Below are 27,569 nucleotides of genomic sequence, written 5' to 3'. Positions count from 1 at the left end.
TAGTTATAGTCAGACCGCATGTTCCCAGTTTGGCCAAGTTACTGTCAACCAGTGTAACCACTGGGAAAACTATGAACCATTGAGAAAACCTGTTGCATTAGTTTTTTGGAAATCCAAACCTCAGCTGAAGAAATCTCCCATAGGGAAGAGAATAACGTAATATTTTCTAAACATATGATAAACCATACTGTTTTGTAATTATCACATTGTTGTTTTAAAAGTTTACTTTCTCTTTGACTTCAGTCTGTTATAATAACGCTTTCGACCGCTTTCCGTCTTTGGCGCCTAGACGGTAGGCAGCTAGCCTGTACCAACTGTACAAATAGGGAGGAAAAGAAATAGCAAAGGTGTCAAACGTGTTGTTTACGTACAAACACACAGAGACCACGACTTCAACATATTTAACCAATCTGAACGATACCTCCCATTTTCAAAATCCGTCTAATTCATATTTCTACTGTACATTATTTAGTATATATTTATTGCTACAACCCTGTTTTCACATAATGGTATGTTCCACACTATCCCGCCCCCGCCGCCATTTTCCATGTTATTCTCTTTAGCCGCAGAGTGTTTCACAAATTTTGAATGCAACAAATTGTGATATATTGTCGAGTTTTGGGTCACTAAGTTCCCGGCTTCTCCAGTTTAGCGGAGAGGGGAGTTTAACTCCAAATTCAGCCAAGGAGACGCCCTACTTAGACAGCCATGTACATCAAACAGGTAAGCTAACATCACCGTGCTTGTGCGTGTTGCCGACTGTCACTGGCCTGACGTTAATCAAGCTAGCATAACCTTATTCTGCTGAATGACTGTGTTCAGGATATCGAGGTTTTTGCACTTCGTCTAGCGTTAATTGGTCTGCAGAGCTAAGACAGATCACACCCGAGACCGATGCAGGTTAAATAGCTATCTTGCTAGCGCTACCCGGATTATTCTTGAATTGCCCGTCCCCCTTCTGAAGATGCTAAGCTAACGCTACAAGGCTAACGCTAGGTTAGCAGACGTCTCGTATTTCTCCACTATTTTTGCACAAAACCGTGTTGTGATTGATATCATCGCATGTCAAGTATACGCCTTGATGATGTTGTGACCGCCCAATTTAAGGCCCATCTTGTTTGCAACCGTGCATTGCGGTTAACGTCCTGAATGAAAACTAGCCCATACAGCGGCAGTCAGTCAAGGCCCTGGTGGAAACCGTGCCCCGCTTATGATGCATCTGTTGCTGCGCTATTGCAACACACAAATAACACATGTTGAACATATCGGAGGACAGAGGTATTAATACTGCTGCATTCCGGGACAGTTCCTTACTTGCTACTGATATGCTTTTACCCACTCTGGTCCAGCTATTGTATGTTATGAACACGGTCCTAAACAGAAGGATGTAACTGTGCTCACGGTGGTCTCTGGGTTCTTGCGCAGGTCATCATCCAGGGGTTCCGAAGTTACAGGGACCAAACTGTGGTTGACCCGTTTAGCCCAAAGCACAATGTCATCGGTGAGTATGCGCTCACCTCGACCTTTTACCGTCGCTATTGCAGTACATTGTATTTTTCAATAAAATGTAAATGCGTATGTGAAAAAGAGGCAGACTACTTTGAATAAGTAACCAGACTAAATTTGATGTGCTAAAGACTTGTTTTATATGAGTGGCTGAGAACATATGTCGCCATATTCTCATTTTATGTTTTCTTTTGTTACAGTCGGAAGAAATGGGTCAGGAAAAAGTAACTTTTTCTATGGTACGTGAGCCTCAATTTGCAGTACAACAGTCAAACATTGTACCTTCTTGTATTTAATTGTTTGTTGTCTAACACCGTGGCTCCTCTCTGTTTCCATAGCCATTCAGTTTGTGCTCAGTGATGAGTTCAGCCACCTGCGACCTGAACAGCGCCTGGCCCTGCTCCACGTAAGTGCAGGAACAATGAGACACAATACTAATCCCAGGAACTGCTTTTATAAGTGGCACTCGGACACAGTGGTTGTTTAGAAGTCTCTTGTTCAACATGCTTACGTTGACAAAAGCTTGTGTAACTTCCTAATAACTAGTGGATTAGAAAAGTCTTAATAGGATTAGTTTTATGTCTGTGAAAATGTGATGTTTGTGTTCTAAAAGATTGAAAAACAGTGGGAAACTGATTTTAACGTGAAGCTTTTAATATAAACTTGTCATAATTGTTTTTCCTCCCCTGTCACTGTAGGAGGGAACTGGTCCTCGTGTCATTTCGGCTTTTGTGGAGATTATATTTGACAACTCTGACAACCGGCTGCCGGTAGGAATGACAAACATTTCATATTGATCCTATTACTGTAATTTCTGTCACACTGATTCTTTCCAACTTGATCGTGTGCCAAACTTTCAGTAAGCCTCTCAAATAACTGCCTGTCTTCTTCAGGTGTATGTCACAAATGCTTGTTTGTTTAGATTGCTGAAGCCATTATAAGATGAAGTTAGAGGTGCACTTGTGTATTAGCGTGCCATCTAGATTGGCCAGTGTAAGATTAAATGCGCATTAATGTCTGTCTTATTTTTTGCTGCTGATGTTTTGACTGGTAGTGGAATTAGCACATTTATGTACAACATTTGTGCCAAAATAACTACAGAATAAAATTGTATAACATTTAAATACCAAAACTGACAGGAAAAAATATTTTAAGATAGGCAGCCTAGCCCATTTTACACATGTATTTGCCCAAGACATAAAAACGGACATGAACACAATCAATGCATGTGGAAATGTACCAGATAGTGCCATCACCTTCAAAACAGCTTGGCTCATCATCTTCAGTCGAGGCTTTGAGTGAAAGCAGAATATATTATCACTATATTATGTTGTCCCTAAATTGCTGATGACTGTTACGACCACTGATTGTAGGTACACTTCTTGTAATAGACACTGTAGTACAGCCAGTGCTTATTACTCTGATGATGAAGACAGGGTGTTAGAACCACTCTAGAAATCCAAAAAAATGTTTTTAACCCGGTGTTAAACTGTAATCTTGCAGCCTGGCAATATTGCGGCATAACTAGCCAGTTCTGCTAATGGGTGATTCTCCTCTTTACCACTTTACTAGCAATAAGTGTCTCTTTTCTCCAGATTGACAAAGAGGAAGTCTCCCTTCGCCGTGTCATTGGCGCAAAGAAGGACCAGTATTTCTTAGACAAGAAGATGGTGACGTAAGTATTGCTGCATGGTGGCTGTCTGTGTCCCTGTAATCACAGGAAATGACGACTCTGTGATTCTTCGATGGTGTCTGTTATTGTTGCAGTAAGAATGATGTCATGAACCTTCTGGAGAGTGCCGGTTTCTCCCGCAGTAACCCGTACTACATTGTCAAACAAGGAAAGGTGAGAAAGGAGTGGGTGGCAACATCACACACTGTTTTTCAGTCTCGTGTAACGCATTACAGGATGCAAGCAGGCCTGTAAAAAGAGTGCTGATGTCTTGGCTTGCCATGTTAGACCCATAACTTGCTGTGTTAGCAGACTGAAAGATTGGTGTTCATTTGTAAAATCAATAATTGACATCTGCTAGATGTAGTGTACAATTTTCTGGCAGGCAACTCTTAGCGGCACACAAAACAGCAGGGTATTCCTTCTTATGCTTTATTTCAATGTTTCATTCAGATCAACCAAATGGCCACAGCGCCTGACTCCCAACGTCTGAAGCTGCTGCGAGAGGTGGCAGGGACCCGGGTGTATGATGAGCGCAAAGAGGAGAGTATTTCTCTCATGAAGGAGACAGGTAACAGCTTTTTAGCATCGTAATAGTGAACAACCTTAACCAATAAATGCTCATTAGTGTGAAATAATCCAAGTTCCAGAAGATTAAATTTGCACTTAGTAGTGATTTACATTTCTAAAAACAACCTGGTGGGGGTGTTTCCCAGAGGGGAAGAGAGAGAAGATCAATGAGCTGCTGAAGTACATTGAGGAGCGTCTGCACACCCTGGAGGACGAGAAGGAGGAACTGGCTCAGTACCAGAAGTGGGACAAGATGAGAAGAGCCCTGGAGTACACCATCTACAACCAGGAGCTGAACGAAACCCGTGCCAAACTGGACGAGGTAATGAAGTCAAGAAAAAAAAAAAAAAAAAAAAGGTGTCTTAAGAGGAAAAGACTGAATGTGGTAGACTTTGTGATTGCCATCTGTTAAGATGAGGAATCACTACTAGCAGCCATTCAGAATTTGACAATATAACACTATAGTGCAGAATGCTGTTTGACTAAATTTAAAATTTAGATGTGACGGCTGTTTGTCCACTTAAGCCAACTATTGTGCAGTCATTTGGGCAATAATTGGTAGAATAATGAATAAACTCCACTGATTTATTTATGAATGAATGAATTAAGAATCAACCCGTCACTGTGTCTTGTGCACCAGAAACTTAGCTTTGTTGTCTGTTTCTAATAGCCTACCATACCAATGCTTTCTGTTAAGTATTCTGTGTGGGTTGTTTTGCAGTTGTCCTCCAAGAGAGAGACCTGTGGAGACAAATCCAGACAGCTGCGTGATGCTCAGCAAGATGCCAGAGACAAAGTAGAGGTAAAGAATTCTGCTACAGAGCAGTTATATCCACATCTGTGAAAATGACATTGAATGTCATATTTGTGTTCCAGAGGTTAAATCACTCAAACATTTATAAATCCAGAATTGTATACATTTTAAGACATTGTTGCTCTCTCATACTGTGACGTATTTTGGCAAAATTAGACATTATATAAACAAAGAATCACAAAGTCACTCTAATGGTATTGTCGGGATGTGATTGTGTGAAGAGACGATAAACGATAACACTGAATTTTCACTTAGCTCTATCAGCGAATAACATGCAAGAGTAACGTGCAAAAAGTATATAGAAACTACTTTTGAATTTTAGGTCAAACATGGTTCTTATTAGTTTGTTTTGTTGTGAGCAGGTTACCTCAGTCCTCACATTCAGTGATTATGCATAAATCAAAATATAAATCAATTAATATGGACATTTCTTTTAGAGAATCTATCCAACTGTCTTGACAGTCTTGGTAAATGAATGGACAGGCATTTCATCATTGAGGAAGTAAGTTTTTTTGTTTTAATACTCATGGCGTATCCTTTATATTGGCTCCTATTTTGTAGGAGACCGAGCGCGTTGTGCGGGAGCTGAAGTCCAAGATCTCTGCCATGAAGGAGGAGAGAGAGCAGCTGTCGGCCGAGCGCCAGGAGCAGATCAAGCAGAGGACCAAGCTCGAGCTGAAGGCCAAGGACCTGCAGGACGAGCTGGCAGGCAACAGCGAACAGAGGGTGCGGAAGCCTCCCATCTGCGTCACTCTGCACACGTGACAACACTCTCCCTCCCCCTTCCCCTGCATCATCACTCACTGTGTGTAGAGAGTGATGCTTGTCTTTTTCTCTTTCTCTTCTCCATTCAACCCCGTTACAAATTGGAAAGAGGAGTTCATGTCCACAGTTGCTCAGTAGCTTATTTTTCAAAAATCAGTCGATGATGCAGTCTTTGAAATTTTTATATATGAAATAAGATTTTATATATAAAAAGACAAGTGGGATTACCAGAAATTTGAAAATTATTATTATTTACTGTGACCAAAGTTAAAAAACATCCTGTTGTATTCGTTTTGCAGTTGAATCAGAGAATGGCAAGAAGAACTTGACGGTTTTTGAAATGTTTGGATGATAATGTAGCAGATGTTTATTTTTACTTGGTAAATGATTAATTAACATTATCACTGAATAATTTCCTGTTGATAATCAGCTTCTGAAATATATTAACAAATCAAAAAGCACTGATCCAAACAGGGAAGTATTTTAGTCTCACTCCCCTCTAAAACAAGACGTTTGCCTTAATGTATAGAGTTGACACATTTTTCAGCAGAACAATAAAAAAACAGAGGAAGCACCAGCCTGTGTATAAGACTTACTGCCATCAGCTCCACTATACATCATTCCTGGCACAAGGATTGGAGTACAGAGCTGGCATGGATCACTCTCCGTATGGCCGTGTGTTCAGTGTGTGTTTGTGTGCACGTGTTAGTCTGAGGATGATAATCATACATAACGGTTATATTGGCTCAGTCTCTGTGTGAACCGTGATGGGTCCCAGGCAGCATGCTGGCTGGTGGTTGGATTAAGCCCACCTGGCTATGGCTGGCACAGCATCAGCCAAAAGTTATTGGAGCAAAATGAAAAGCAAGGGAAGCAGAACTGCGTCACTAGCTGCTGATGGTCCTGGTTTTATCAGGTTTGAGTTGGCTTTGACATGCGGGTGGGGGGGGGGGGGGGGTAGTAGAGGTTTTCATACCTGTGGGAGGACAATCTCCCACAGAAAGATCTCAAAAGCAGTAGTCCGTGGGCAGATCTGCTGTTCGGGTGATCCAGGTGAAGATAAGATCATGAATTATTCAGAATGGGTTTACGTGGTGAATGTTTTCTTACCATTACTTATCTTCTGTATTTAATGCTTGTTCCCTGAATTCACAATTAGTTGTATTGGAGGTAATTTATTGTTATACATAAAAGTTTTCTTTGTGTGTGTGTGTGTATTTATTTATGTGTGTGTGTAAAATACACATGTGAATAAAAATCTGAAGGTAAGTAAAGAAAATGAGGCACTGAGGTGATAAGGAGAGCTCACATCTTAGACAGTTTGCTTTGTTTAAACGTGTTATTAGTGCACAGCCTTCTCGGTATCGGCTCCTTTGTTTAATCTTCTTGCCACTGTCTTTCACTGTCAGTTTATTCATTTCATTTTCTCTCTTCTTCACCTCCTCATCTCTGAAGTTCTAATTTTGTTGTAAAATGTCATGTTCTTGCTCTTCCAGAAACGCCTGCTAAAGGAGCGTCAAAAGCTGCTGGAGAAAATCGAGGAGAAGCAAAAAGAGCTGCAGGAGACCGAGCCCAAATTCAACATGGTGAAGGAAAAAGAGGAGCGGGGTATCTCCAGGTAGGGATGACTCATCCTCAGAGACGGTCCCTCGAGCAGCTGGTGACCAAGCGTAACTCGATGAGTCAGGCATCACATTTTAAATACTTTTTGATAGCAAGAGATCAAGGGGTGGATGCACATTAGACATTTGTGCACTCTCCTACAAAGCAGTCTGGTGCAGATGTGCTACAAACATCTGGAATCCTTAATTGCAGGAAGTTGACCCTAAAATAACCTTGTGTTCAGTTTTTTTTCTTAATATATAATAATATAACACACCTGTATTTCCTTTCAAAACTCTGCTGCTTATGTGTCAAAGGACAAGAAGGGAATATTCAGCAGACACTGTGGCTGTAAATGAAATCAAAGTGTACACATCTACATTTGTTGGGGAAATGAATAGAATTAAGATAACTCACTGATGCGTCTTCCTGTGTGAAATCTTGACCCTGTCTGTGGTCCCATCTCCTTCCAGATTGGCCCAGGCTACTCAGGAGAGGACAGACTTGTATGCCAAGCAGGGCCGTGGCAGCCAGTTCACCTCTAAGGAAGAGAGGGACAAGTGGATTAAGAAGGAGCTGAAATCTCTGGACCAGGCCATCAATGATAAAAAGAGGCAGATCGCAGCCATCCACAAAGACCTGGAGGACACAGAGACAAATAAGGAGAAGAACCTGGAGCAGTACAACGTGAGACAACTCAAAACTGTTAAAATACTTTTTCCATTAACAAGATTTGTAGTTGGTGGGAAGGCTGGATTCACTGCCATTTTGCCAGTATCAGTTTCAGAGGGAATTCAATTTCAGGTGGTAATGGTATCTTTTGTAGCCGTGGTTGAATTTACTAGGTGTGGACTGTAATTTCTGCTTAATTTACAAAAGCTAGTGCGAATCTTTTTACTTCTTCCTCAAAATTACATCCAGTTGTGGTTGTATCTGTAGCTGGAAGATTGATAGTAAAATCTCATATTGCCTTTTTTTCAAATGGACTTTGAAATACTGTGATATAATCTAACCTCCTGACAGGGGAGCGTGTCTGATCCACTTTCAACTTCTCTCTTTAGAAACTCGATCAAGATCTAAATGAGGTGAAGACCCGTGTTGAGGAGCTGGACAAAAAGTATTATGAAGTGAAGAACAGGAAAGATGAGCTGCAGAGCGAAAGAAAGTAAGAACCTTATCTTTCCCTTTAGCCCTCTCTTTGACGTCACATCTTTGACTTAATTCATTTTAAAGTTCAGCCCTGGCTTGTGCTCATGCTTTCTATTTTTATTGTCTAGTGTCCGAGAGTATAGTGACACATGATTAAATGAATCTTTACAGACATCATGCCTGTATCTTACATTAAGCTGAAAGGTTGAGTTACTCATCCTTCCTTTAAGCTAATGTGCTGTTTCCGGTTGGCAACCTTTAGTTACACATCAGGGTATTGTCTGCTGTGAATGTCACCGGGGCCTGTTCACTTTAGCAATGAGGTTTATATAACACAGAGGATGATGCCTTGGGACACTGCTGCCAGACACTTTTTTGCTTGTAAAAGAAAGGTCTTCTACAATGGATGAATTGTGTAGTGATTTAGTAGTGAATATATAGCCAGGACAGATTCTTTCTTACTCCTTGAAATACAACAAATTGACACATTTCCAGTCACGTCTCCATCTTTTATAAAAATGACACACTCAGTAAAAGGCACATTATTGAATTTAAGTATAGAAAGTGAGTATTGTCCTTTTTTTTTTTTTTTTAGAGCTGAATTCCATTCAGTTGAATAACAGGCGATTATCACAGCTAAATAAAAACAAAATTCATGAATATTTTTCTGTTTGTCTGACACTGAATTCATCATGCACCCTCCAGTTCATTATGATCCATTGTTTTAGTCTAGTGGGTGAAAACGCAGCATAATGACTGTAATAGCTTTAATAGAAAGAGCACAACATGCAGACCTCACAGCGAGCTGTTAATAGTGTATGATCTAAAAATATGAACAAATTAAAAATTAACCTAATGGAAACAAGAGGGAGACTGCAGTTTTATTGATTTAAAGGATCGGTGCCCAATTTTTCAAATCTGTCTTAAAACAATCACGCTCATACATACACTGAGACAGTTTTTGCTGGCAGTAATCATTGCTGCTGTTAAAGCTGGCTATTAAGAGATTCCCTCCTAAGTGATGGGGGCAAATATCCACAGGCCTTGTTTTGTGCAAAACTGGATTAAAGAGTCTGTCTGCAGTTAGTTTAAGAGTGGAGCAGTGTGGATCAGGCATGTTAAGTTAAGTATTTTAGTAGTTAGGTCTTTTCAGTATCAAATTCCCTCTTTGCTGCAGCTCAACAAGAAAACAGTGTCTTAATAGAATGAACAGAATTTGTACTAAATTAAATTTGCTGAAGCCTTATACTAACTTCAGATAAACTTTGGCATTTATTTTTCCTTAGAATAAGGACTGTTTTTTGAACATGAGGAATGATAACATGTACCCGATTGTCTCAGTCTATACATGAGCATGTGTTTTAAGACATAAAAAATTTGACTCTGAATTTGTGTTTCAGTTGGAAATAAAAGATAACCATCTCAATCATGTCAAAATGATTTGAATGGTGTGAAAATGAAGTGAGTGAATACTTTTGCATATCAGTGTATTTCCTTATGTATTATGCTGGAGAAAAAGGTGACCACAAACAAACAAACAAACAAACAAACAAACGTTTGATTAATCTGCAGCAGTTTCATTCGAGATTTCTGTTCTTAAGTAGACAAGTTCTATTTCAAGTCACAGTATAATTCCTCACAATTAGGGAAAAAAAAAAGAATTCCCAAATTAAAAATTCAGCTTGAACTTTTCTTCCTTTTTTAAGATATCAGATTTATGTGAAATGATTTGGAAAGGACACAATCATTTCATCACAGCGCCCTAGGTTTTAGTGTGTTTTTCCTTGCTGACTGACTCCTGTTCCTGTTAGTATCATGGCTGCAGTTGGGTTTTGGTGTTCCTGGTGACATAAGTGTAACAGTGTGTCGCTGTCTGTGTCTGTCCAGCTACCTGTGGCGTGAGGAGAACGCAGAGCAGCAGGCCCTGGCAGCCAAACGAGAGGATCTGGAGAAGAAACAGCAGCTCCTTCGAGCGGCCACCGGCAAGGTCTGTGTCTCTGTGCATGACTGCGTAATTACTGACTTGCATAACTCAACTACATGATACCTGATGCTTCCGTCTGGACACAAGTGAAGTGTGTGTGTGTGTGTGTGTGTGTGTGTGTGTGTGTATGTGTATGTGTATGAATGAGCACAGAAAAGGAAATTACTTTTGAGAGGATTGAAATTAATATGGTACCACACACATACACACACTCCCTCCCTTTTTCTGAGGATGACACTTGTAAGCCAGAGTTAGAGCTGCCTTGCCACATCCATTAAACCATCACACATCAGCTTAATCGCTGAAGTGCTGTGAGAGAGGAAATGGGCAAGTGAAGATAAATCGAACCCCAGGTGGAGAAGTTCCTCACTCTCCAAATGAGCCCACCTGAACACTGCAAAGGACTGGCTTTGTGACTCAGATAGTTGCCAGGTTAGACTGGATTTGCCTCGCTACTGGCACCTTATCATAGCTAGCTAAATTTACATATGACTCACGCTCTGCCTCATCCAGTATTTGCCAGTCATTTCTTCTGGTTAGATACATCAATCAAATATCACTTCTGAATAACGTCTGCTGACATGAAAGGATGTTGTTTGTGGCTTCATGAACAAATGCCCTGTATTTATTTTTCTTTCATTGGTTCTGGCTGACTCATCCCATCTCCAGTCTTTGATGAACTCTATCTTCTCTAGAGTACAGATCATAGTGTTGCACAGTATTGTTTTTCTGTTTTTGTCTGTGTACCTCACAATAAGAGCTACCGTAATTGTGGAGGTAGAAAGTAGAAACGCATTTTTCTTTGGGATCTTCTTCAGCATGCAGTTCTGCAAGTTTCACCAATTCTTTACAGCACAGATTTTCACCTTTTTATAAATCCGTCTCTAACAATGTTCTGTTTTAAAAAAGATCATTGCTACTTTGTTAGTTTAAAAAAAAAAAAAAAAAAAGATAGTTATGGGAAAATAATAAGGACTTGGTATTATTTTTAATGTATGTTATAATGTTTAGTGTAAGAAGAGTATTTCAGTGAAGCTACTTCTGCTGGATTCAGAAAAATTTAGTTGTTACAGTTTTATTCACAATGGTACATGAATATTCATAATGTTCTTTGACTGAAGTTATGATCAATTACATGGTGATAGTCAGTTGTTTTTGTTGTTTTGTAATTGAAGTGAGACTTAATAATAATAATGAGCCTCTTTTTCATGTGGTCCTCCAGGCCATTCTGAACGGCATTGACAGCATCAACAAAGTCCTTGAGCATTTCCGTCGGAAAGGGATCAACCAGCATGTCATCAATGGTTACCACGGCATTGTCATGAATAACTTTGAATGTGAGCCTGCTTTTTATACCTGCGTGGAGGTGACTGCTGGTACCAGGTGAGACTGCTCTTTTTCCACTGCCAGCTCCTGATGTTATTTTCAGTTAAAATTGTGATAGCTATAAAAACATTTGCAACAAAACACATGTAGTCTGATATTAAACAGTGGCTCCAATTCCTGCATGCTAATTCAAATGTGTCCCATGGATATAAGGATGTTGCTCAGTGTTGCACTGGCAGTAAATAGATTGATTAAGATGTTGAATGTTTGAAATGTTATGTAGTGTTAAGTTGTTCCCTTTCTGCACGATCGGTACACCATATGCCTAGGGGATAGTAATTATTTTACTCTGTAGCTTCACAACAGATTTGATTTTTATAGCAGAAAATCAAAAAGCAGTCATAGCTTTATGTTCACTTGTTTTGGGATCAGATGTTATAGACATTTTGTACATTTCATGTTATACAGATACTTGTCAGTTTTTCATTATGATGCAGCCTTGGGTTGTAGTGAAAGTGACCATCCACTTACATGTTTTTATTTTTCTCTTTTTCCTTGTTGTTACTCTCTGTCCACCTACCTTCTCTCATGTTTCCCAGACTTTTCTACCACATTGTTGAGACTGATGAAGTCAGCACCAAAATACTGATGGAGTTTAACAAAATGAATTTACCTGGAGAAGTTACATTCCTGCCCTTGAGCAAGCTGGATGTCAGGGACACCGCCTATCCAGAAACCAATGTAAGGGACATGCATAAATTGCATTTGGTACTTTACAGGTAGTAATTTAGGCCCTGACAGTGAATGGGCTTAACTAACTCTGGAACAATTAACTTAAAAGACTCTGTTTTCATGTATTTAAAAACAGACTTGATTTAGCTACCTTGACTTATTCAGTTGTCTTTGTCCCCTGTGGGACATAAGGCTTGATTCACTTAGTTGATTTTCCAAATCACACTAACCATAAATTCCACTGTTAACTATGTTATAGACAGTGTTTGTTTGCTGCGTGTAGTATTTGCCTCTGTGTTTATACCAGTGTGTCTTTGTCCTTAAAGGACGCCATTCCCATGATCAGCAAACTGCGCTACAGCCCCAACTTTGACAAGGCCTTCAAGCATGTTTTTGGGAAGACCCTGATTTGTCGCAGCATGGAGGTTTCCACCCAGCTGGCCAGAGCTTTCACCATGGACTGTATAACTCTGGAGGGTAAGCTGAGAAGCTGGCGACTGTACAGTATCCATCACTAACACATAAACATAAAGCGAAGGTGGCAGCTCTTACAAAAAACAGACTTAGAGTTTCAGACTAAACATGAGTCAACAACAATCTGTTAAAACAAAAATAAACAAAAATACGTATGAGAGGATATCTGTTAGTACGTATTTACATCTGAGTTGTCAGTTATTAGGTGTACCACTAAACAGCTTGGTGATTTTGTTACTGTTGGGCACCCAAGTATGTTTTATATTGACTGCAACTGCACTTGTTATTGTGGTATCTAGCGTATATGTAATAGTCTCATGATAAGGCACTAAAGCAGGATGTTGGACTCCCCTGATGGAAGTACTGCAGTGGCCTTTTGCATATCTCTAACATGCAGTACATTGTGTTGTGACCTCCTAGGCGACCAGGTGAGCCACCGTGGAGCGCTGACCGGAGGCTACTACGACACCAGAAAGTCTCGCCTGGAGCTGCAGAAAGACATGAGGAAGGCTGAGGAGGAGTTGGGTGAGCTAGAAGCCAAGCTCAATGAGAACCTGCGCAGGAACATTGAACATATCCTTTTTAAGCAAAATATTCAAGCAAAATGCTTTTATGAAAATAATTTTAACTGTGAGATTTGTATTGCATTTTAAGAGGTGATTTTGTGCCACAGATATCTTTGCAGTTAAAGACAATTACATATCCAGACAGTTTTATTTGGGTCTTTCTGTTGGCTCAGTCTTGAATGAGGTGTTTATTTAAAATTGAGTCATACTGTTTCTTTAAAAGCTTTACCATCACCGTCTGTCTCACACTTCATCAGAAAGAGAGATTTTCCCCCCCCCTCATTGAGATATATTGACGATAGCAGAATGTGCTGAGTCACATGTGAATACCAAACAGTTATGTCAGTGTTCACCCCATGAGGTATACAAGTAGGAGTATATGACCTTTTCTCTATCTAGGAACCTTTCTACTATCTAGGAACTCCAGAAAAAAGTTACAAGAATCTTGAGTGCTGTCCTCACATCAATTACTGGTTGATGTCATATGGATGAGCCTATATTTTAATTATGGATTAAATCCATCTGGGTTATGGAGTTCCCTCTAAGCCAGCAGGAGGCTGACTCGGATGCAACAGAGGGTCTAAGTAGGTCAGGAAAGATTAGTGTATGTTAGGTCATATTGGCCAGAGCCATGACTCACTGCTGGACAGCCCATGAAGACAAAACAGGTGGATCAGAGAGGATTTGTGTTTGCATGTACGGCATGTTTATGGATATAGTCACTTCCGCCCAGGTATGATTATCTGTGTGTTTGCACACCTGTGTGATTGTGTGTAGCTTCTCACTCGCAGCCGGTTGTGCGTATGCAGGTTAATGCGTGCACCTGGCGATTACGTGTATGTGTGAATAGGCAGGGGAAATGGATCACTGAGCAGATGACATGGAGCTTGTCCTTCACTCCTGCAGCAGTGAGTCAGCGAACAGATCAATTATTTAAAAGCCTCTTGTTGTTCACTCTCCACCTCTGCCCTATCGATAAGCATGAGATTATGCTGATGCACCTCACCTATCCCATCTATTTTAAGTTGCCATCTTCATTTTGCCATCAGCACCATATTGCAGAAGTATTGAGGTCATGTAGTGACCTTGTAATTTGAGTGCTTATAACTGCTACAACTCTTATTGACTTAATTGTATAACATTTACCAGGTTCATATTTTATTCATACCAACTGAAGTGTTCACTGAGATTGATGCAGGTTTCACTTTTTTAAAAATCATTTAAATCAGGGTTCGTAGTGCCCTGATTTCAGCTGATCCCATTCAAGAAAATTAGATGGTCTTAAACCATCTAATTTCTCTGTCTGCAGTGGGCAACAGGCAGGCCAGTCCTCTGACTTCCTGTAGCCCTTTTAAATCAGCAGATTGATCGGCCTCAGTGTTTTATTGAGTACCATGAAACCTCAAAGGACCAGAGGTGTGTTGCAGTCCTGGAAGATCAATAAGCCTGTCTGTTAAATTAGCTTAATGATGAGTATGTGCAGACCCCCTGAATCCTGTTCCTGGATGTCTTGATGACACAGGCTTACTTTGGAGGCCCAATCGCATTATTAAAACCCTCTGGCTTCCACTAAAAAGCCTACAAACTGCTCCATGAGTTTATATGCCAGTGAGCCTTTTTCTTGTTTTTTGTTTTTTATTTTTGCCCATTTGTGCAAAATGCACTATTTTTTGTCCTACTCTATTCTGAGGGCCTCACACTGCTAGGCAGAACAATGGAGGTAAGATGGTTGTACCCTGTAGACACATGTCACATTAAAATGTTCATCCAACACTTGTATTATACTTCCTTAACGACTGCTCCCACGCATCAACAATGAGATCGACCAACTGATGAACCAGATGCAGCAGATTGAAACACAACAGAGGAAGTTTAAGGCATCCAGAGACAGTATTCTGTCAGAGATGAAGATGCTGAAGGAGAAGAGGCAGCAGTCAGAGAAGACGTTCATGCCCAAGGTGATCACAGACTGATTTGAACTTGTATAGAAGTTTGGTCATTGTCAGTAAGACCTGACTGAACTGAAAATGTATTCTTTTGCATGATCTAAGCTTGAGGTTCAGCCTGTTCCCAGTTTACAGTCACTCTGGGCTGTCCACTGATGTCTCTTTTCTACAACTGCTTCCTCTTTAGCAACGTAGTCTCCAAAGTCTGGAGGCCAGTCTCCACGCCATGGAGTCCACCAGGGAGTCACTGAAGGCCGAGCTGGGTACAGATCTGCTTTCTCAACTCAGCCTGGAGGACCAGAGGCGTGTCGATGACCTCAATGATGAGATCCGTCAGCTCCAGCAGGTCAGAGGGAGGATGGGGCAGAAACATAGGATCTGTGGCACAGTTTGTCACAGTAACTGACAGTCACAGGAATTTCTGTTGCAACTATGGATTTCTGTTTAAGTAGGAAAATGTTTTGTGGTGAGGTGCAGTGCAGTGAGCTACTGCTCAGTGAAGTCCGGACCATTAATTTTAAAAGCAACAACAAAAATGCTAGCTCTGGGCACCTGCTGCTTGCACAGCTTATGTTAAAGCATTTTTTCAGGATTTGCAGTGTTTTCTAAGAAACATTCAGGGCACAAATATGTTTATTTAAATGTCTGTACTTTCATTATGAAGGAGCTATTCCGTAATTTATATTTCGATTCAAAATTGACATTAGCCACAGATTTACTTATTATTGCTTAATCTATTATCATTATTATTCACCCTAAATGTAAAAACTCATTGTCCACCCATTGACTTAATGTTTATTTATTAAATGAATTAATAATGAAGATTGAAAACTTGCATGGCAAAATTTTTATATTAGAATTGTAAGGCTTTACATGGAGCAACAATAAACGACGTTTATTTCGTTCAGCCGTAACGTGGTGCATACATATCCCACTACATCCTTATATGCAGTTCAGAGAATATGCCTGTTACCCATATTTTATTGTTCCCCTCCCTTTCCGCCTCCTGCTAGTGTATTCAAATGACCTGATTGAGGTGAGAGTAGCAGGCAGCGGTTGTGTGTGGGATGTTCCTGTGATCCAGCGTTGCTCCCCTCTTTCTCTTTTACTGCCAGCTGCTCTCAGCTCTCACCTTAATGAACTCTCAGCCATTCGTGCTACTGTTGCGCAACAACTCCGCCCCCACAACATGGAGCCTTTCATGTGTGGTTCTGCAGTGTTGGCGATTGTCGAATTATATTGCTTGAGGCATAACACTTTGTTTTGTATTCATGAGTCTTTGTTAATATGGCATTTTCATGGACATAAGCGAATGCACACGCAGGCTGCTATTGTGCCATATTTGGGCAGAGATTTTAAAGTGATGAGTGTCCTTGTATGTACTCCAGAGATGACTACAGATGTAGCAGATATCAGACTACTTATACACAATTTTTAGCAACACTTTTGTTTTTAGTGAGAAGTGGGTATTGTTGTCACATCCAGGTAAGATGCCAAAAGCGGATATTATTAAAATTGGCTTCTGAGATAAATTATTGCTAACATTCACATTTCTAGCGCTCTGATGGCATCATTCTGTGCAGCTTCTTCTCCATCTGATACACAGAGAGAGAGAGAGAAATCTGAGGTTTTAGATATTGAGCTGCTGAAGCCTAACAGGACTAACCTTTGAGTGTTGTGTGTTGATCCCTTTGTCCACCCACAGGACAACAGACAGTTGTTGAATGAGAGGATCAAGCTGGAGGGCATCATGACCAGAGTGGAAACGTATCTCAACGAGAACTTACGGAAGCGTCTTGACCAAGTGGAGCAGGTGCGTGCTATCGCTCAACTCAGAGAAACATAGTAGAGCTCTGCATGGAAAATATTTTATTTTATATTTTATTTTTAAAACAAGATTTATGCAAAAGTTTCTTGTCAAATGTTAATTCTTAAAGTCGTAAATTATACATCATTACTTGGATAATCAAGTTCACAGGTTTTATTTGCAGCTCTTGGTGATGATACAGTTAATGTAATGCACTGAAATTGTTGGCTTTGTAAATGGGGAGTCTTGGATTCAATGCCTTCCATTTATACAAGTCAGAAGAGGGGTATTTGAATTTGCATGACCCTCTTTTTTTTTTGATGTGGCCTAATTTGCATTGACACAGGAGCTGAATGAGCTGCGAGAGACTGAGGGAGGCACAGTGCTCACAGCCACAACGTCTGAGCTGGATGGCATTAACAAACGTGTCAAAGACACTTTGGCTCGATCAGAAGGTACGCAATGTACTACAGATTCACTAAGGAGGATGTGGTAGTCTAATGTTTAAAGAAGCCTGAAGAATGAACTGTTCAAATTCACACAAGCTGGAAAACAGTTAAAAAAATTCACACATTTCCCCCCCAAGATCCTTAAACAGTAACCATGTTGGAGGTAGTCCCCATTGGTACATGTGTGTCCTTAATGTTTGAGAATAACTGCGGAATTGGTTAAAAAAAAATTGGCTAACAGCTGAAAAAGAGGAATTTGTTGACACCAAACATATTTGGACTTGCACTTTGGTAAGAACACTGACATTATCAAAACCCTGTCCATTTTAAAAACTATTCAGAGTTCTTGTCATTTTGTTTTCAAGGTCTGGTGAATGCAGATTTGGGCAGTGGAGCAAACGTGTAATAAAGTAAAAAAATAATTAAATGCACCATTTTCCACACTGGTTTGGAGCAGAACCTGACAGCTGTAAATATTATCATACTCGAAACAATTAGAACGTCATCAGGCCAAGGTTTCTGTCTTATTATTGTTGTTATTATTATTATTATTATTATTATTATTATTATTATTATTATTATTTAGTTGTTTTTCAGCTTTCACAGATCATTTTGCGTTGGCCTCCGCTGCATCATGCACTACAATCATCTGTGACAAAATTTCTGATTTTATTCAGATCATTACATTTACACTATTACTTAAGTAAAGGCAAAGGCAAAAAAAAAAAACCCAAAATGTGTTAAAGAACTCCTTCTGATTAGAGACAGATATGATTGTACAATTAACTTTAGTAATCTATTAATTTAGTACTCCTTAATTTTTGAAAACCGCATTGTTTTGTATCTTTTCAAACAAAAGACATCTTATTAATCTGGTATCTCTAATCTATACTAATTTATTATCTATCGTCTAAATTGAGAGTGTGTAGACTGCCCTTGCTGGGTTTGTATCGCCAGCAGATGGTGAGAATTGCTGTTTGACTCACAGTTTGTATAATCTGTTCTTCCAGAGACAGCCTGGTCGCACAGTTGTATAATGTTGTGGCGCACAGAATGCAGTTGTCAGAAATTACTTGGTCCCTTCATGGATTCATATTTAATCATTGTCACTGACTTATTAAATACATACTCACAGCATGACCTCATTCTTAAGTAGGTATTTTATTCTCCTCATATCCTTGAATCAAAGCTTTTTGCATATCAATTTTCTATTTATGATTCAGTGAACAATCTGATTTTCTTTTCTCTTTTTTACCAAAGTGGGAGAAATAGCCTTCATATTAGTAGGTTGTTGATGAAGGGTGTAAAGCTAAATGGATTAAGTAAGTTAATTTCACCAACTTTTAAGAATTCAGCCCATGACAGAGTATTTTCCATTTTCTGAGCCATGGACTTAGCCACTATATGTGTGCACTAACACCTCATTTCATTTGAAACCTTTCATTTCTACTGCACCACCCTTATCACCTCCTCCAATGTGTCCCCCAGATCTGGATTCTCTCGTTGACAAGACAGAGGCAGAGATCAAGGACCACATAAAGAGCATGGAGCGCTGGAAGAACATTGAAAAGGAGCAGAATGACGCCATTAACCACGACACCAAGGAGCTGGAGAAAATGACCAACAGGCAAGGCATGCTGCTCAAGAAGAAAGAGGAGTGCATGAAGAAGATCAGAGAGCTCGGCTCACTGCCTCAAGAAGCATTTGAGAAGTACCAGACCCTGACACTCAAACAGGTGCGCAAACACTCAGACTCTGCTTTGTGATGATACATGTTGGCCTCTGGCTTTTAAGGTTAATTTCTCTACCAGCCAACACCAGCATAATTCAGAGGTGCGGTGTTACAATGTTAGTGTTTAATCTGGATTTATATATTACAGTAGACATTGTCCTTTAATTGACCTGAAATCTATATCCCCTATAGAAGTCAGAATATTATTAAAAGCAATAACAAATGATTTTACTCTTCTTTTTTTTCTTGCGCCACTTGGGAGCAGTGGATTAAACTGTAAAAACAATGTTCACATTGTCGTTGACTTAAAAGTTGATATGGGGAAAGTGCTAGCAAACAGGAGCTGGAGTCCTGTTTCTACCCACCTGACAAATTTAGGTCCAGTATTCGCTTTCCTTTTTGCCCTGGTTTACTGTTGACCAACTCCTGAGGGAAATATCTGGCTGGTTAGCTGCTAAATGTTCAACTATGTTCATCTGCTAGTTGCCGCCTCTGTCTGTCTGTGCTACAGTTAAAAAAAGAGGCTTAAGAGAACAATGAAACTTAACCAAAATGGTAGATTTTATAAGTTGAAAGATGATAGCGTCATTTGAGCAATTGTTCATATAAAAACAGTTAGTGCAGCTTTTGGCCCTTAAGATAAACTATTTGACTTACACACTAAACACATAACAGCAGCAGCACTAACAATAACTATGTAATTCTACTGAAGATGAGTAGATCTCTGTCTGTGTAGCCAATCTTACTACCTGAGTCACACTTACGGTCTATCTGTGAGTGTACACATACAGAACCAGATAGACCCAGGTCTTCTAAGGAATAAGACCCAAGGCCATCACATCCCACCCCCTCACCAGTGACTCAGACACTAGTTAGTGCTCTGTCTGAGTTTTTTTTTTTTTCTAGCCAGCTGCCTCGGGGAGCACAGACTGTGAGTTGAGTGGACTTGGCTGCATCTTTCATAAGTGTCTGAGCATGTACATTGTGTGTCTGTGTGTGTGTGTCATCTTCCCTCCTTGACAATGCTGAAAATAGCCTCACACTTTCTCATAAACACTCCACATAGTTAATCTTTCTCCACAGGACATTGCTCGGGGCAAGATGTGCCATTGATTGCAGAAGTGGATGAGAGGACCAAGTAATAATGGCTCTTGCTCATGTTCCCTCAGCCATTAGTGATTCAGATGGATGAATTTTGTAGTCAGAGAGTTTGGAGAATGCTTGTCACATTTGAGCCAGACGAAGCTAGTTGTTAATTAATCAGGTCATTTCATCTTCATCTTCTGATATCTGAATCTGGCAAAACACTTTTAAATACTTGTTCATAATGGATCTGAATTTATGTCCCTGTTTAAGTAAGGAAGTGCTATCGATGTGCGCATTAATGAAGCTAACTGTCTAGCACTGCACAACTTGTTTGTCAAAATGTTACACATGGTTGTCGCCAGAATTTTGCTTGTACATGTCTGTGGGGAAAAAAATAATTATGAGAATTTGTAAGGCAGCTGCTAATAATTATTTTAACAATCAATGAAATTGCAGATTTACTTTCTCGATACATACAATATTAGAAAATAGTTAAATCTTACATTGTTTTATAGAACAGAGAAAAGCAACAAATCCTCACATTGGAGAAGCTAAAATAGGTAAATGTTTGGCATTGGCATACAATTAATCACTTATCAAAATAATTGTCAATTATCTGTTGATCAACTAATGGTAATACAATACTGAGTCAGTTCATGCTTTCTGTTATATGTATTTTCTATATTCTTTTTTTTTATCAACACTCAACATTATTACTGATGTGTTTAACTAGAAATATGACAAATAGCATTCACTCCCCTGTACATGTAGTGCCAGTTTAGCTGCCACACACCAAACTCATACCCTGCACATATTTATGCATCATCTGGGATGTGAAAGCATCAGATTTCCACCCAATCAGAGAAAGTAAAAGTCGGCATCTTAGTCATAGCTCAAATGCAACCTGCACTATGGAGGGTCTCTCCTGCCTTCAGTTTCAATCCTTGTCTTCACTTCCATCACAATTAGTTTTGTGGTTCGGTCATCTTAAGATAAAACTTAGTTTAAGTTCACTGCCTGCCGCACTGTCGCTCCCGCACTTCTCTGTGTACAGTGAGGACGATAAAAGAAAAAAAAAAGGAGTGAGTTGGCTGATGCCTGAACTCATTGACATAGTTTCTGAAATATGCATTATTTAAATGGGAATCCTTAAATGAAGGATTCAAAAGCCTCTGTACCCTAAATCATTCTAGGTTTAACAATGATACAGTGCATTTTAAAACTTCATTGTCAGGAAGAGAACAAATTATGCAGAGCAACCATTAATAAAATACAAAGTGGTCTTATTAATATGGATAAGAATGGAATAAATGAATAATAAATCATCATTAATATGTTTAAGAGCAACATTATAGACAAGGGTCATGAAAACAAGCATGTTTTGAGACTGACTTCACCCGGAGCAAACTATAATTTAATTCTTCCCTTTTTTCCAACAGTTGTTCCGAAAACTGGAGCAGTGCAACACAGAGCTGAAGAAGTACAGTCATGTCAACAAGAAAGCTCTGGACCAGTTTGTCAACTTCTCTGAGCAGAAGGAAAAACTGATCAAGCGTCAGGATGAGCTGGACCGTGGCTACAAATCCATCATGGAGCTGATGAATGTCCTGGAGCTGCGCAAGTATGAGGCCATTCAGCTCACCTTCAAACAGGTACGCACCACATCACACTCTGTGCAAAGTGTCCAGTGGCATCACTCAGTCTGTGCAAAGGTCTGCGATATCAGTCAGCGAGTGTGTATTGAGGACGAGCCTGGTTTTGCAGGATGAAGGAAAGATAGTTTGTCAGTAGTTACTCTGTGTATATGGACTGGGTTCCTGAAAAGCTGCCTTATTGATTGTTTCTTAGACATCAAGTTTTATTTAGCTCAAGAATTAATGGCAGCCAGTTTTCAGTTTTGATAGTTGGCATCATGAAGGGAAGCTTTCAGTGATCCAGATGTTGCAGAAACATCTGAGGCATCTGTATTTGCAGTAAAACTCAAATAACGGGTATAACGGGTTACCTCTACTGGTGGACACTACTTGGTTTTGTACCAAGTATCAGCCTTCATTTAGATCAATAACATATAAAAAAATAGTCAAACACGACCAGCATAGAAATATAGGAGTATAGCAGTTTTCATGTTTGTTTTTTTTTTGTTTTTTTTTCAAAAACAGCTTTTTCCTGTTTTTTATTTTGCATGATACCTTTAAATATGCAGCATTTTAATAGCATTAAGGTTTTTTTGGACAATCTGATAAATGATTTCACTTAGTATTATTTTTGCTTGTAGTACCTTAAGAAATCTGTGATACCTCATTTGAGCCTCACATTTTCTAATTAACTTTGTAAATATTCACTTTGTACCTCCTCTTGGCACATTTTCTCTTCCTCAGGTGTCAAAGAACTTCAGTGAGGTTTTCCAGAAGCTGGTGCCAGGTGGCAAAGCTACGCTGGTGATGAAAAAGGGTGATGCTGAGGGCAGCCAGTCTCAGGATGAGGGCGAGGGTGGTGCAGACAGTGAGAGGGGCTCTGGCTCACAAAGCAGCGTTCCTTCAGTGGACCAGTTCACTGGAGTTGGCATCAGGGTAAGAATCTTTTTTTTTTTTAGTTATTCATTTTATCGACTGAACCTTTGACTGAAAATAGTTGCCCTATACAACAGGTGAGGATAAATATGGGTTTATTATTATATATTTTAATCAAAGTCGTTGAAATCTTATTCTTACCTTCACTGGGTTTTAAACTCAATCAAATATATTTAAAATGTACTTTCATATATATAGACAGTCTAATGTAATGTGGAACAGTAAATGAGCTAAAATTCTCTGGTGTATTTCTTGAATTTCTTAATTTTCTTTTCTTTGCCAGTGGTTGAAAAACAACAGTTATTTTGAGTCACCATGTACCTCTAGTGTATGAGAGTTTCCTTGAGTTTTTTTTTTTTCTGGAAACATGAGAATGTGTATTTGTGGAGTCTTGGCAGCATATCCTTGGTTAGTTGATCCGTGCCCACGAAACAAAACCAAGGTGAAGTTAGTCATGCAGTGAGCAATCCACGATTCTCTTCACTCTAAATTTATCTCAATCATTCCCAAAGCTTTCATGACATCACAGAGGCATTTTGGTCATCTGTCGGATCATCTGGCTTACCAAAACAAAGAATCTGATAAAACAAAGCCATTCAAACAAAAAGAACAGCTTTGTTTCTGTCAATCTAAACTTTGTCCACGTGTCCTGTAGGTGTCGTTCACGGGGAAGCAGGGGGAGATGAGAGAGATGCAGCAGCTGTCTGGAGGTCAGAAATCTCTGGTGGCTCTGGCTCTGATATTTGCCATCCAGAAGTGTGACCCCGCCCCTTTCTACCTGTTTGATGAGATCGACCAAGCTCTCGACGCTCAGCACAGAAAGGCTGTCTCAGGTAAAGTGCTAGCATAAATGTGTGTAAAGAGGCAATTCAGTGACTCTTCAAATATGAATTGCTCTGAGGAGCAAGTGAAACAGAAACATGTACAGTTTAATACAGTCTACTGCGGTTTGGGGTGGACATGTATTGGAAAAAATCTTTTAAAAAATCTTTTCACTAATTAGTGTAACAGAAATTCATGGATTCCATTCTTTATGAGAAAAAGAAGACTCATCTTTCAGTCCTTCTCTTTATCATGTTCATTTCAGACATGATCGTAGAGCTGGCAGGACACGCCCAGTTCATCACCACCACTTTCAGGCCTGAGCTGCTCGAGTCTGCCGACAAGTTCTACGGTGTGAAATTCAGAAACAAGGTGAGTTTTCTGCTGAAGGGCAGGATTTGTAAAGTCCACAAGTGTCGTTCAAGTTTAATTTTATTACATCTCTGTGCCGGCGACACCAGGGCCAGAGGCACCAAGTTCTCGGATTGTCCATCCCTCAGTCCCATTCTTGTGAATGTGATATCTCAATAACACCTTGAGGAAATGTCTTCAAATTTCGCACAAACATTTACTTGGACTCATGGATGAATTGATTAGATTTTGGAGGTCAAAGGTCAAGGTCGCTGTGACCTCACAAAACACTTTTTTGGCCATATCGCATGAATCAATATGCTAATTATGTCGCAATTTAACACAAATGTCTGATAGCCTTAATCATAATGTTCTGCAAAAACACTTCTGGCCATTATTCAGTGCTGAAACTCAGGAGGGGAGATTGTGACCATATTTCCTGCAACTTAGCTGGTCGGCTGAGGCGTAAAATTGCGAGGCACTGATTCTAGTTCTGTACAAAACCATAGATTTTTCTGCCTTAGAGTAAAGAACATGGGTTTAAATTTCCAACCTGCCATTGTGTCCTTGAGCAAAGTAAATATACATGTTCATTAGTGTTGTTGTCCAGCTGAGCTCTCACTTCTTGTTCCCCGTCCCTTTCAGCAAATATTCCACAGTTCTGTTGTCACTAATTTGTTATCACAGAAACAGACACGTTCACACTGTTTTCCATAAATGAAGGCTGGCAGTGAACAGGCTAACACCCACAATTTTCAGCCTAATTTGTGGCTGTTGTTAATTTCCCTTGTTGGTGTTACTGATTCACTCTTTTCTGTCGACTCCTTCATATTTTCCCCTTGTAGACCAGGTTTTTCTGCTGAGCTGCCTCAGTGAAAATACTTCCTATTGAGTTTTGAGGTTTCATAACATAAATGATAACTGCTTAGTCAGAACGGCTCAATGGAGACGTTGATTGGTCATTAACTGTGTGTTTGTGTTTTTAGGTGAGTCACATTGATGTGATCACAGCGGAGCAGGCCAAAGACTTTGTGGAGGATGACACCACCCATGGTTAATGGTCCTCAGCTCTTCATCATCATCATCATCATCCTCATCCCCTTGTCCTCCTCCGCCACCACCTCTACAGTGCACTGCATAGCTCAAAGCCTTTCACAACAGGGCCCAGGGACAGAAATATCTCACTCAGTCAACCAGCCATTTTAGTCCTTCTGCTAAAGATAAACTCAGACTTTCTCTAAAGGTGGGGATTTAATTGGATTTGTGTTTACTGTTAATGTTTGACATTATTTCATGCGGATAAAACTACAAATGTGAGGAATTTGTTGAAAATCTGCCATCAGGAGACATTTGTTTTGTCACATTTTCCTGTGTTGCAGTGCCTCTGTGTGGATTTGGCAAATAACAGAAGTGCAGTTTTTTCATGTTTAAAAAAAACAACCCGATTTTATCTGAAGAGGTCCTGAGGAGAGCACTTGTTACCTTTTGTGTTGTGATGAAATTTTTTAGCAAACAGTAGTTTTGAGCTGAGAGTTGGTAATCTGACATTTGAAATAAGTGCCAGAGAGGCTGTTAAAAGTAACAAACCATCAGGACCTTTTCTGAGAAAAATCACCTTGTGTACAGTAAGAACACTTTTGATATGACTTAGATGAATATTGTTAATCTGAAACCTTAAAGGTCAGTGGAGTCTTAAGCTGATATAGGTTTTTGTTGCCACCCTTGGAGAAAAAAAAGTACCTGTTCACTCTGAGGTTTCTGTAATCTATACTCTTTGTACTCATGAAACAATGCTAACCTTTATCTGTCATAACCAGCCACATGGCTTAAAATGTTAAAAGGTTGTTATTCCTTTCAATGGTTGTTACTATACTGTGTATTTTCCTGTTTTTTAGGTAATTTAAATATATGAAAGGTTTAATTCCAAAACTCCAGATATCCATTTTGGAAATCAACACCAGCGTCTGACTTAATATTTCCAAAACAGAAGTGATTCAGTGGTGGATAACTGTATCTATTTGGGTCCTGAAGTGACTCATGACTTCAGTAGTAAGCCAAGTTGTAATTAATCTTTTGTTTATTTTCAAAATGGATATATTGTTTGGCATTAAACTCCTCATATGTTGTACCTAGTTCCAAACCTGCTTTTTAAATGTTTTTGTTCCTTTTTATGTAATTAGAAAACTTGGAAAAAAAATAAATAAAAGGTTTAAAGATAAACTGTGTGACACTGGTTCTTATTACATGTCATTTTGAAGGACCACTGGGGGGCGCTGTGCCACTGATACCTGACAGACACATGGTTAAAGCCGCGTTTATACAGAGAAAAGCTCTGAAGTATGAGGAACCTTTGAGGAAATATGATTGAATTCATACAAATACATTCCCAATTAATCCTACTTTTATTTGTATTTACATAAATTACTTGGGGAAAATTTCTATAAAAACAACTGATATTTTGGGAACATCTTTGACTAGAATTGGAAATATTAGTGTTTCATGTATTAAAATGTATTAAATAGCAAGATGTGTTTTCATTGATTACCTGTGATTGTATTCTGTCATTGGGTTTTGTTGTATATCTATTTTTTTTTCCTATGGCCTACTTTCTTTTTTACGTTATATGCATGCCTGTGTTTCATCCTTCAATTTCACCACCAAATTAACCCAATTAGATCAATTATAATTCATCTTTAAATATCTAGGGGAAGGAAACTCCATCCACAGCAGCTGCAGTTTCAGCGTCAGGGCACAGTAGACACAAGGTCAGCAACTGTCTGGCATCAAGGTCAGAATCTGGCACACATTACACAGCCCTTACACCTGTGTTATATTTTGTTTTAGATATCAATGCCCTGTTGAAATACAGTGTGTCAGGGAGATCCCACAGGGCACACATGGCGTGGATGTCATTTTGGCGTAACATCACCTTGCACTGGCGGCGTGTCTGAAAGGTTGTGACCTCATGAGATGAATTCGCAGATCCCTGCTGTAAGACGGCAGACCTCCAGAGCATCTCGCTCCACGCCGTGCGCCAGGGCTCGCATGGTTTCTTACGTCAGAGGGTTTTAACCTTTGAAAGCAGATTCCCCACAACTGTCTTTTTGTAAGCATTGTGCTGCACTTGATGACAGCAGTTCTGGTGTTGGACGTGATCTGACTCCGGCCTGAAGTTTGTGGGGGATGACTGGTGAGCGTCAAACCTAAACAAATCAATTTGACATTTTACTTAAGACTCCCTGGCTCTGCTGTATTTCTGGAGCCACTGCTTCACATCACGCTCTCTCTGCTGTACCGCTCTCCTCCAGCTTCTCCCACAACTAATTCACACTTTGGAGGTGAAAATAGAAATAACAACCCTTCGTCCCACATCATCCGAGTTCTTAGCTGTTAGTCCTCTGACATTTTCTCTGCAGTATTCTGGTATGTAAGGAACATTTATCCACATTTTCACCCTGAGTCTGAGGGAACACTAATTTACATGTTTATTTCACCTTTTCATTCCTGTTTGTCAGACGGTAATTACACAATGCCAGTCAAGTCAAAAGCCTCACTTGCCTAAAATACAATAACACAACTTGTTGATTAGTATTTATTAACCTTTATCATCTGTCTCCATCCACCATTTCACTGAGGGATTGACATG

The 27,569-nt window shown here is 39.7% G+C and overlaps 1 protein-coding gene across 1 annotated transcript; it reads left to right on the top strand.

The window, feature by feature from the left end:
* The first annotated feature begins 540 nt into the window (after positions 1 to 540).
* On the top strand, positions 541 to 26,143 carry smc3 (structural maintenance of chromosomes 3). Its single transcript, XM_071503620.1, has 29 exons — positions 541 to 723; positions 1,426 to 1,501; positions 1,707 to 1,745; positions 1,845 to 1,912; positions 2,205 to 2,276; positions 3,102 to 3,181; positions 3,274 to 3,352; positions 3,632 to 3,749; positions 3,895 to 4,070; positions 4,470 to 4,550; positions 5,124 to 5,288; positions 6,824 to 6,945; positions 7,403 to 7,616; positions 7,991 to 8,094; positions 9,966 to 10,065; positions 11,285 to 11,445; positions 11,988 to 12,129; positions 12,447 to 12,597; positions 13,015 to 13,167; positions 14,967 to 15,118; positions 15,294 to 15,452; positions 16,812 to 16,919; positions 17,260 to 17,368; positions 18,851 to 19,098; positions 21,620 to 21,832; positions 22,559 to 22,750; positions 23,406 to 23,583; positions 23,838 to 23,944; positions 24,910 to 26,143. Exons 1-29 carry the CDS (start codon positions 709 to 711, stop codon positions 24,979 to 24,981), a joined length of 3,654 nt encoding a protein of 1,217 aa, XP_071359721.1. The 5' UTR covers positions 541 to 708; the 3' UTR covers positions 24,982 to 26,143.
* The last annotated feature ends 1,426 nt before the right edge of the window (positions 26,144 to 27,569 follow it).

Source organism: Trachinotus anak, unplaced genomic scaffold, assembly GCF_046630095.1.
Source record: "Trachinotus anak isolate AG129_WGS33_773 ecotype Australia unplaced genomic scaffold, CSIRO_AGI_Tana_v1 ptg000019l, whole genome shotgun sequence".
Lineage (NCBI taxonomy): Eukaryota > Metazoa > Chordata > Actinopteri > Carangiformes > Carangidae > Trachinotus > Trachinotus anak.
Note: the sequence above shows the minus strand (reverse complement) of the source record. Positions and strands in the feature narration are given on the sequence as shown.